General features: G+C 35.3%; 1 protein-coding gene across 12 annotated transcripts in view; it reads left to right on the top strand.

The window, feature by feature from the left end:
• The window catches only part of USP40 (ubiquitin specific peptidase 40), a 163,478-nt gene that overhangs the window by 45,590 nt on the left and 105,473 nt on the right, over positions 1-12,415 (top strand). For 11 of the 12 annotated variants that reach the window (XR_013173121.1, XM_077155459.1, XM_077155460.1 and 8 more), the window contains 2 exons: positions 5,377-5,674; positions 7,189-7,270. The exons of the other annotated variant lie outside the window; for it this stretch is intronic. Coding sequence is in view for 10 of the 11 variants with exons in the window: in XM_077155459.1 (XP_077011574.1) it covers positions 5,377-5,674; positions 7,189-7,270 (380 nt within the window). In the remaining variant the exon portion in view is untranslated. The remainder of the gene's footprint in view (positions 1-5,376; positions 5,675-7,188; positions 7,271-12,415) is intronic. 12 annotated transcript variants of the gene reach the window in all.

Raw genomic sequence — 12,415 nt, 5'->3', positions numbered from 1 at the left:
GAAATGGAATGGCTTTTTAAAAAGGGGAATTTAATAAGTTGCTAGCTTACATTCTAAGGCCAAGAAAATGTACCAATTAAAACAAGTCCATAGAAAGTCCAATCTAAGGCATCCAGGGAAAGATACCTTGGTTCAAGAGGGCTGATGACGTTCATCATTTCTCTCTCAGCTGTAAGGGCACATGGTGAAAATGGCGGTGTCTGCTGTCTTTCCCTCCAGGCATCTTTTTCGTGTGATTCCCTGGGAGGCATTTTCCTTCTTCATCTCCAAAAGTTGCTGGCTGATGGATTCTCTGCTTTGTAGTTCTGTGGCATTCTGTCACCCTTGTCTGCTCTCTCAGAACCTCTAAAGGTCACTGGCTGGTGGACTATGCAGTTCTCTTGGCCTCGTGGCTCTGCTTAGCTCTGCTGTGGCTTTCTCGTCATTCTCATAGGTATCCTCTTCGAAAACTGTCTCTTCTTTTACAGGATCCCAGCAAACTAATCAAGACCCATCTGGAATGGATGGAGGCATGTCTCCACCTAATCAGGTTTAATACCCACACTTGATTGAGTCACATCTCCATGGAGATAATCTAAAGTTTCCAGCATACATCATTGAATATGGATTAGAAGAAATGGCTGCCTTTACAAAATGGGATTAGGATTAAAACATGTCTTTTCTAGGGTACATAAATCCTTTCAAACCAGCATAATTGGTTTTCTCTATTGTTATCTGTTTTCTATTTCATTCATTTCTGTTCTTAATTCTATTTCCTTTCTTCCCCTGTTTTTGTGAGATTCTAATTTGGCTGTCTTTTTCTAGCTTCTTGGGTTGCTGTCTCAGTTGTTGATTTTAACCTTCCTTCTGATAAGTGTTTTTAAGCTGTACATTTCTCTCTAAGCACTAGCTTCAGCTAAAAATGACCTGTTTTCATTATCGTTCAATTCAAAGTATTTCCTTATTTCCCTTGTGATTCTTTTTTTGACCCATGGGATTTTGGTAAGGATACTGCTTAATTTCCAAATATTTGGGGGAATTTCTAATTAATTTTTTCTTATGTTTGTAAATTGATATCTAGTTAATTCCATTATCCTTGAGAACATATTCTATATGATTTAAATTCTTTTGAATGTATTGAGATTTGTTTTATGGCTCAGCATATGATCTGTCCTGCTGAACATTTTATGTTTGCTGGAAAGGTTATTTTCTGCTGTTGTTGGGTATAGTGTTTCATTTTATGTCAATTAGGTCAAGTTGGTTAATAGGGTTGCTTATTTCCTCTGTGCCCTAACTAATTTTTTGTCTGCTTGTTCCATTACGTACTAAAAGAAGAGTTTTTAAATATCCAGCTATAATTGTCGCTTCATCCCTTCCTGTTTTAAATTTTGACCATTTTTATTTCATATATCCTGAAGCTCTATTATAAGATACCTACACATTTAGTATTGTTATAACCTCCTGACATATGAAATGTTCCTCATCTCTGCTAATATTCCTTGTCTTGAAGTGTACTTTGTCTGGTATTAATCAGACTTTCTTATGTCAATATGTCTCTTGCGAGCAGCATTTAGAAGGTTTTTGTTTATTTTGGGAAACTGTAGTTTTTAAGGATTTTGTTCTTTCATCCAACATGTCAAATTTGTTGACATAAAGTTCAAAATATCCTATGTTATCCTTTTACTCCTTTTTTTTTTTTTTAGTATATTATATGCCATTCCTTTTCCAGGTGAGTATCCCGTTACTGCAGCACGATTTTTATTGAATTCATGTTTGTTTGTTTTGCGGAAGTGCATGGGCCAGGAATCAAACCCAGGTCCTCCACATAGAGGGCTGGAATTCTACCACTGAACTACCGTTGCATCCCTCACATTATCCTTTTAATGTCTGTAAAACTTAAAGTTACGTCACCTTTTCCCTTCCTGATATTGGAATTTTCTGTTTTTCAGCTTTCTTTATCACCGGTTTTGCTGCTAGTAGGCTTATGAAGTTTATTAAACTTTCCACAAAACCAGCTTATGCCTTAGTAGATTTTCTCTCCTGTTCATCCTTTTTTTATCATATAATGGTTTGACAATCTCTTCCTATAAATTAAAATGTTTAGTATGTTTACATTTAATGTAATAATTGATATAATTGGGTTTGAGTCTACCATCTTGACATTTGTTTTCTAGTTGACTCCTCTATTCTTTGTTCCTTTGTTCTTCTTTTCTTGTGTTCCTTTGGATTAATCAAGTAATTTTTGGTGTTCCATTTTTAGCGCTTCTGTTGCTTTTTTAGCTATACATACCTTTTTGTTTAATTTTGTTAGGGGTTTTTCCAGGGATTATACTATATAAATTAATACTATAAGTTATCAGTTAAGAGTATACAATTGTATGCTTACAGTAGTATAATACATAGTAGTATAATTCCATTTCTGCGGCTCCATCCCTTTCTCCTGTTTTTCTTATATTTTTACTGTTGCATATGTTGTAAATTCCACTGTATGTTGTATTCTGGCTTCTATTGTTTTGAATAAGAAGTAAGCTGTCATTTTTTTATGAATTTCTTCTTCATTAAATGTCTTTTTTTCCCTCTCTAGCTGCTTTTGGGATTTTTCTCTTTATCTTTGGTTTTCAACTACTATTTGACTCTAATATTTCTGAAAATGGTGTTCTTTGTGTTTATTTACTTTATATTTGTTAAGTTATTTATATCTGTAGTTTGATGCCTTTCATCAATTTCTGAAATATTATCTTTTCAAATTTTTTCTTGCTCATCTCTCTTCTTCTAGGACTCCAGTTACATGTATGTTAGGCCGTTTGATAGATCTCAGATGTTTTCTCTTATTTTTATTCTCCTGCTTCAGTTTAGGTAATTTCTATTAATCTGTCTTTTAAGTTTTTTACTCATTCTTTCTTCTGCTGTAGCCAGTCTTCTTTTATGCCCAGTCAAGAACTGTTTGTTTCAGATAGTATATTTTTCAACTGTGGAATTTCCATTTAGTTCTTATTTAGAATGTCTACTTCTCAGCTGAAATTCCCCAATTATTCACCCATTATGTCCATCTTTTTCTATAAATTCTGAGACATTTATAGTAACTGTTTGCTATTGTAACATCAGGATTAACTATGGGTCTTTTTCTCTTGATTCTTTTCTCTTATGAACTGTTTCACCTCTTGATTATGGATCATATTATCCTGTTTCTTTGCATGTTATATAATCTTATATTGTCTGGTGGACATTGTGGATGGTAAGTTGTGGAGACTCTAGATTATGCTATTTTTATCTAAAGAGTTTTGCATTTGTTCTAACAAGCTGTTAAATCACCTCCAAATAATCTTGTTTCTATGTAAGCTTCATTTTGGGCTTCGTTAGGGTGGGTCTATTGAAATTTTGCCTTTTATGCTAGGTAATAGCTGTTAGGCCTGGGATATGGTCCTTTCTCTTAAGACAGGAGTTGGCAAATTACAGCTCATGGGCCAAATATGACCTGCTGCCTGCTTTTATATAGCCCTGAATAAAAATGGTCTTGTCATTTTTAAAAGGTTGCTTTTTCAAAGGTTGTGTAAGTATCTACATAGTGTTCTCAATTTTACCACTTGTCCCACAAAGCCTAAAATATTTACTATCTGGCCATTAAAGAAAACCTTTACCAATCCCTGTCCTGTTGCATAGCCCTTCTAGGATTTCTTTGAAAGCCCAATGTTTTCTATAACCCTCTAATTGAAAAGATATGAGCTCTGTTCTTTTTCTACCCAGTAGCAGGCAGCTGCTGAAATTTCTTCTCAAATCCTGACTTCCCACGTGTTGCTGTCTGCTGGGTTCCTTGGTATCTTAGGCGGTGTATGTACCATTTTAAGAGTCAGCTGACAATTTGAGAGTGCTATGATAAAGATTTGGGACTCTTTCCACTTTGGCTTCCTCCTTTATGGATTTTTTTTTCCTTTCACTTTCTAGTTTTACTAGCGTTCTCAAATTCTGTATTCACAGCCCAAAAGACTCCTGCTTTCTGCTTAAACTCTTTTTCTCCATGCACTACCACAAACTGGGAAGCAGTGAATTAGTATTGAACTCACCAGTTTGCTTCTTTTTTTTCAAGGAGTATGTCCCTTCCACTTTATGCCTGCTTTTTGCTCACTCTTCAAATAAGTTGTTTTTATTATTTTATCCAGAATTTATAATTTTACCAATTAATAAAAGCAATCTGCCATTACCTGAACCAGAATTTCATTGAAGTTTAAGACTTAAAAGCATTAATCTTCAACTATCAAAAAAAAACAACTGGCTATATAGAAAGTTTACTAACAGAATTTCAATTTGTTGATTTTTTTATTGTACCTAAAACAAATTACCTACAAAACTCATTTACCCACCTGTTCTCTTATAAAATGTTAATAGTATTGTCTTTGGGCCATATTCTCTAAGCCCTCTATTTATTATAAAAAAACAGTACTTTTCGGGTGAGCAACAGGGGCTCTGTGGCTGAGTTCTCGCCTGCCATGCTGGAGACCTGGGTTGGATTTCCAGTGCCTGCCCATGCAAAAAAATAAAAATAAAAAATAATAATACTTTTGATTAGAGAGCTGACATGACCACAAATTAATTTTTTTCCAAGAAAGATAAGAAATATCACCTTTCCATATTGATTGATGGGGAAAACAAGTGCTACATATTGCTCCCAACTGATTTTCTATATAACGTAAATTTGTGCTGAGGGAGAAAAGGAGTAGGTACAAGGTAGCACAGATATTAGGAGGTGACAAGGAGAGAAGAATCGGGGATGGGGAGAGAGCCTCTTTTTTTCCTTTCAGTACTTTAGAAGTCCTTGAGAAACAGACTTTGAGATTGCAACTTGAATCCCTTTGTGCTTTGATTTCCTGACTAACATGTCAGTTTCCAGGACAGACAACATTTAGTTTAGTTAATGTTAAAAGATTTAATATTGGTTTATAGTTATTACTTTATCCCAACAGTGTCTGCCCTGGATCACTAGTTTTCAGATTACCTTATATAATATTCTGTGTGGTGGTTTCATTTTGAGTTTGTTCATTTAGATTTCTTTTAAACATTTTAAGTGTGTTCTGCCTAATCTGTGCCAATAAAATACTTTATAAAAATAGTGTTATTGAAGTAATAAAACTAAGATACTTTTTAGATTGTGGCATGGCCACTTTCTTCCCTATATAATTATTAGACTGTTTAACAGTGCAATCTAATTTTGATTAGATTTTAATTTTGATTTGATTATATTAAGTCCCAAATGGATTTTTCTTCCTAGCCATCCAGGCCTGAAATAAAGTGAAGTTAAAATATCTAGTCAGTGAAAGGAAGAGAACATTTTTTTCCCATCATGTCTAATTTTTAAAAATGTTTATTAACCCCGTATTTGTTTTTGTGCTTGTTTCCATATAGTTCTTGCGACTCCATTCTCAGATATTTCTACTCAGTTCAGATGAAAATACAGTTAGTCTATTGAAGAACTGTTCTCTTGAGCCCAAGTTGGATTTCCAGAGGAATGATCAAATTTTCAAGACACATACTTCAGAAGCCTTAGAATTAAATGATAATACCTCCTGTCCCCACTGGTTTGATATAAATGATTCCAAAGTTCAGCCAATCAAGGAAAAGGACATTGAACAGCAGTTTCAGGGGAAAGAAAGTGCCTACATGTTGTTTTATCGGAAATCACAATTACAGAGACCCTCTGAAGGTATGGAAAGAAAAATTTCCTATTGGTGTTAATAAATTATTAAATTTAGGAGACAAACAGCCAATGGTATTTGAGTATTTACCCTTTTTAAGAATGTGTACTTTTGAAACATTATGAATTTTTTATTTTTTTGCATGGACAGGCACCAGGAATCGAACCCACGTCTCCAGCATGGCAGGCGAGAATTCTGCCACTGAGCCACTGCCCTATAAAATGTTTTAAAGCTAATAATAAAAAATATGCCAAGTGAAATCCAACAGTCTGTTTATTTTGTAAAGATCATATGTTTGTATTTAATTATTTCTCTTGTGATAATATGAGGTCTGAAATACATTTACTTTCTCAAATAGAGTTAGATTTTTAAAATTGGATTTTCTTGGTTCAAATAGTATTTTCCCTTTGTGTTCAGAAACTTGAATGTGATTGCCAGATGCTCAGGTTTGCTCTAATCATATGACTATGTGTTTGTCTTTTGAGTTGTAAGTGACTTTGAGTTTTTCAAATCTTCCCTTTTATTTTTCTTTCTTGTGTTTCTCCCTTAAGTTACTGTGTTTTCTCAACAATTGAAATATTTTTGCAGCACCCTTTGTTGAACCTTCTAGGAGAACCTTCTAGGAAGTTAATTGTTGAGACTCGCAGTAATAAAGCATTCTACTGTAAATAGTCAGGTAGACTTTATTACTTCCGAAAGTCCAAGCAAAAGTAAAAATTCTAACTATAAAACCTCTTTGAGACATACTTTATTAATAGACATGTGGACACTGTTTTTAGAGAATGAGAATAATGATCATTTTCAGAAAGAATAAAAATAAAGTAAGTAAATCAAAGGAATTGAAATATCTGGATCTGAAACAGTTGCATAACTATTCTGTTAACCAGAAAGTGTTTTGCATTTTTCTGGGCTAAAAAAAAAAGATGGTATGATAATTGTTTTGATAAAAATATTGTGAAATAGAATTCACAGTTATAGAAATATATAAACCAAAAAATAATGTCTTATAGAGTATTTATCTTTTCATTGAATTGAATTTTGACGTAATTTAATTGGAAAATGTATTGAATGACAGTTACCACTTAAGAATTTAATGAAGATCCAGCTAAAATTTTGGTGAACTTTTTTTTTGTAGGGGGGATGAGTTAAAGGTAATAACTGTTAATTTTACAGTTTAAATAATCTCCATAATTTGTATGTTGACCAATTATTACCTTTGTAACCAGGAAGGAAATAGTGAGTGTTATTTTTAAAAAAGTACATATAAAGACTTTTAAAAGACATATAAAGGTGAAGAAATGGAATTCTTCTAGCTTGGTGTATATAAGTATTAGCTTTCATTTGTTCTCACTTTTTCATTTTTCAGAAGGGAAAACTGAGTTCCAGAGAAAATAAGTATTCACACAACCAGTTAGTAATAACTCTCCTAGCTCCTAGCATGGTCCTTGTTAGTTTCCATACTACCTCTTCAGCAACCGAATTTCATTTATTCACATAAATTAATGACAAGTTTTGTTCACAGCTCGAGGTAATCCAAGATACAGGGTTCCATGCCATTTGTTGAATGAAATGGATGCAGCCAACATTGAACTACGAATAAAAAGGTATTTGAAATTATTTATAGAGTTGTAATGGTTTTTCTGGGGAATGAATATCGTATTTTAGGCCTTAAGCATTGATAACGAAAATTTAAAAAGGAAACAAGTCAACTAACCAGTGCTACCATCTACTTTTTGTTGCTGAATTTATGTAATAAGGGTATCTTTTATTTTGGAATTATCCTTATCCATGAGAATGACCTAAATAGTGACATATATAATAGCCATTGCTAAATAGGAATTTAGGCTTAGGAAAACCAGAGAAATCTGTGACCACGTAGCTGTGCTGAATGAATTGTCTCTGGGCATGGCCAGGTTATTCCCTTAGCTACAAAGAGAGCTACCATTAAAATCACCCTTTGTATTTAGGCAGTTGGAGAACTGGAATGTAGTGACAGAAGACCAGAAGTGGGTGGTTTTTCAAAAGAAAGAAAATATGATTCTATAAACCTTATTGACCTTAGTGTCAATCTTGGGCAAAAACCTATAATGGATTTTTTTTTGTAATATTTTTATTGAAAAGTCTTCATGTATGTACAGTCTATACATGGTATACAGTCAGTGGCTCACAGTATCATCACATGGTTGATTATTCATCTCCATGGTTATTTTTAGAACATTTGCATTACTCCAGAAAAAGAAGTAAAAAGTCCATGCATCCTCCCTCTCATTGACCACTAGTATTTCAGTCTACCTAATTTATTTTACTGCTTTTCCCTATTATTTATTATCCATATTTTTTTGCTCATCCATACCCCAGATAAAAGGAGCATCAGACAGGAGGTTTTCACAATCACACAGTCACATTGTAAAAGCTTTATCATTATACACTCATCTTCAAGAATCAAGGCTACTGGAACACAGTTCAACAGTTTCAGGTACTTCCCTCCAGCCACTGCAATACACCATAAACTAAGAAGGGATATTTATATAATGCGTAGGAATAACCTCCAGGTTGACCTCTTGACTCTGTTGGAAATCTCTCCTCTATTGAAACTTTGTCCCATTTATCTGTTCCCCCTTTTGGTCAAGAAGGCTTTCTCAGTCACATGATGCCAGGTTCCAGCAAATCCTGGGAGTTGTGTCCCACATTGCCAGGGAGATTTATACCTCTGGGAGTCATATCCCATGTAGGGGGGAGGACAGTGAGTTCACCTGCCAAGTTGGCTTAAAGAAAGAAGCCACATTTGAGAAACAAAAGTCACTCTGGGGGTGACTCTTAGGCATAATTATAAGTAGGCTTAGCTTATCCTTTGCAGGAATAAGTTTCGTAGGACAAATCTCACAATCAAGGGCTCAGCCTATTGAATGTGTTATCCCCACTACTAGTGAGAATATCAGGAATTCTCGAAATGGGGAAGTTGGATACTTCCTCCTTTCTCCCCAGTCCACCAAAGGGACTTTGCAAATACTTCTTTATTCACTGCCCAGACTACTCACTGCCCAAATTATGCTGATATATGTTGGGACAGCACACTAACCCGGACAAACCAACAAGATCTCATGCCCTATTCAAGATCTCATGTACTTAAGTTGTTCAACGAAACTGACATACAAGTTAAAGTAGTTGAATAAATTTATGCACTACCCAAAATATAAATTTTGCACCATACACACGCTTGGTTTATCTCTCCCTTTGGTCACACAGAAGTTGAAGTTTTAAAATATGGACGATGTCATCCTTTACTCTGTATTCTAATCTACGCCAGTCCTATCCAGATCAGCTTTATTCGTATCTCTGATTGAAATCTGATCCCTTTTTCAACTTATTTTTTTTTGTGAGTGGTTCTTTGTTGTTGTTTTTATTTAACTTATTTTTATTGATAAAAATCTTCATGCATATACTTTCTATATGGCTCACAATATTATCACATAGTTATGTATTCATCCCCATGATCATATTTTAGAACATTTGCATCACTCCAGAAAAACAAGACCCTCATGCATATTGTATACCTTACCCCCACCCCTCACTGACCACTAGTGTTTCCATCTACCCAATTTATTTTGTACCCTTTTTTATACCCTTTTTCACCCTTGTTATTTATTTATATCCATATTTTTTACTCATCTGTCCATACCCTGGATATAAGGAGCATCAGACACAAGATTCTCACAATCACACAGTTGCATTTTAAACTTTATATCTTTATACAGTCATCTTCAAGAATCTAGGCTACTGGAACACAACTCAGCAGCTTCAGGTATTTCCCTCTATCCACTCCAGTATACCATAAACTAAAAAGGGATATCTATATAATACATAAGAATAACCTCCAGGACAACCTCTCGAATCTGTTTGAAATCTCTCAGCCACTGAAACTTTCTTTTGTCTCATTTATCTCTTCTGCCTTTTGTTTTGGTCAAGAAGGCTTTCTCAGTTTCTTGATGCCAGGTCTTGGCTTATCCTAGGCTTTCTATCCCGTGTTGCCAGGGAGATTTACACCTCTGGGAGTCATGTCCCACATAGGAGGGCAGGCAGTTCTCATGCTGAGTTGGCTTAGAGAGAGAGGCCACATCTGAGTGACAAAAGAGGTTCTCTGAAGATGACTCTTAGGCATAATTTTAAGAGGGCTTAGCCTGTTCTTTGCAGGAGTAAGTTTCGTAAGTGAACCCATTGAGGGCTCAGCCTATTGATTTGGTTGCAAATCAATATTCTGCTTGCAAGAATATCAGAAATTCTCCAAATAGGAAAGTTGAATACCTCGCCCCTTTACCCCATGCCCCCAAGGGGACCCTGCAAATAGTTCTTTATTCACTGCCCAAATCGCTCTGGGATTTATCAGGGCATCACACTAACCTGGACAAACCAACAAAATCTCACTCTCTATTCAAGATACTTAAGGTATGAAATCAGAAGAAAAGATAGACAATAAAGACTGAGGTGGTATAATCTAGGAATGCCTAGAATGTATTATGATAGTGACTAAATGTGCAAATTTAAAAATGTTTCTGCGTGAGGAAGAGCAAAGAAATGTCAGTAATGCAGTGTGTTGAAAATAGATGGTAATCAATATTTTAAAACATTAACGTATGTGTGTGACAAGCAAAAATGTTTATTTGGTACAAAATTTTTATTTTGAATAGTGCATTTCCTAATACAACTTATGTGTGAACAGCTTAATCGAACACCATAGTACTTGGAACCTCGTATAGGGCATGAGATTTTGTAGGTTTGTCCAGAGTGATGCCCAGATAAATCCCAGAGCGATTTGAACAGTAAATAAGGAAGCATTTGCAGAGTCCCCTAGGGGGAATGGTGAGAAGGGGGAAAATTCAACTTGCCCAAGTGGAGGATTCTTGATATTCTCACAGACAGTGGGGCAGCCAAAGCAATAGGCCGAGCCTCCAATCTTGGGATTTGTTCATATGAAACTTAATCCCGCAAATAGGCTAAACCTACTTAAAATTAGGCCTAAGAGTCACCCCCAAGAGAACTTCTTTTGTTGCTCAGATGTGGCCTTTCTCCAGTCAACACAACAAGCAAACTCACTGCCCTCCCCCTGACATGACTCCCAGGGGTGTGTACCTTCCTGGCAACATGGAACAGAAATCCTAGAATGAGCTGAGACTCAGCATCAAGGGATTGAGAAAACCTTCTCAATCAAAAGGGGAAAGAGCAAAATGAGACAAAATAAAGTGTCTATGACTGAGAGATTCCAAACAGAATCGAGAGGTTATCCTGGAGGTTATTCCTACACATTAAATAAATACCACCTTGTTAGTCAAGATGTAATGGAGAGGTTGGAGGGAACTGCCTGAAAATGTAGAGCTGTATTCCAGTAACTATGTTTCTTGAAGATGATTGTATAATGATATAGCTTTCACAGTGTGACCGTGCGATTGTGAAAACCTTGTGTCTGATGCTCCTTTTATCTACCTTATCAACAGACAAATAAAACATATGGAATAAAAATAAATGATAGGGGAAATAAATGTTAAAATAAATTTAGGTTGAAATGCTAATGATCCAATGAAAGAGAGAGGTAAGGGGTGTGGTATTATGAATTTTTTTCTGTTGTCTTTTATTTCTTTTTCTGAACTAATGTAAATGTTCCAAGAAATGATCATGACGATGAATATGCAACTATGTGATGATATTGTGAATTACTGATTATATATGTAGAACGGAATGATCATAAGAATGTTTGCGTTTGTTTTTTTTTTTTAATTAATAAAAAAAAATTAAAAAGATACTTAAGGTGTTCAACTAAACTGACCATAAAAGTTAAATTAGGAAATGCTCTACCTGAAATACAAATTTTGCACCAAATAAACATCTCACCCTTTAGTCTCACCCAGAAGTTAAGGTTTTAAAATATACACGATATCATCCAGTACCTAGTCTTCTAGTATATCTTAGTCCTATCCATATCAATTTCATTCATATCTCTAGTTGAAGTCTGATCCCTTTTTCAACTTTTTAAACAGTTCTTGTCTGAGGTAGTATTCACTTTCATGGCATCAGAAGTCTCAAGTATCACATAAATACCCAAAGTTTCAGGAAACCACTAGGTTATATACAAACAGCTCGGTATCTCAGAATTTAGAAATAACATTTACAACTCGAGAATATAGGTGCCTGCTGTCAGAGCTTACAGTCTAGGACCCTTTACAATAGGCCCCAGTCTGATAATCCATGCTCTTGACTTCAGTTCACCAAGTTTTTATGTTATAATTAGTCCATATGAGTGAGGCATGAAAATATTTGTTTTTTTGTTTATGAAATTTCATTCAACATACTACCCTCAAGGTTCATTCACCCAGTTGCATGCCTCACAACTTCATTCCTTCTTGTGGCTACTCGGTAGTCCATTGTATGTATACCCCACAGTTACCCCTTCCATTCCTCAGTCATGGTACCCTTAGGCCACCTCTGTCCATTGTGAATCGTGATCAGTGCCACCATAAACACCAGTATACTAATGTCCATTCGTGTCCCCACTCTCAGTTCTTCCTGGTATATACTGAGCAACAGGGTTTCAGGATCATACGGCAACTCTACCCCTTGCCTCCTATGGAACCACTGCACTGCCTTGCAAGGGGCTACCCCTCATAAACAGTTTTGTTGGCACATCATACAGTCCAACCTAAGTAAATAGACATGCCTTCACCAACACAATCTATATGAAGACATTTCCTTTTCTTCCA

The sequence above is a fragment of the Tamandua tetradactyla genome, chromosome 3, assembly GCF_023851605.1.
Source record: "Tamandua tetradactyla isolate mTamTet1 chromosome 3, mTamTet1.pri, whole genome shotgun sequence".
Classification (NCBI taxonomy): Eukaryota; Metazoa; Chordata; class Mammalia; order Pilosa; family Myrmecophagidae; genus Tamandua; species Tamandua tetradactyla.
This window is presented reverse-complemented; position numbering and strand designations above follow the sequence as displayed.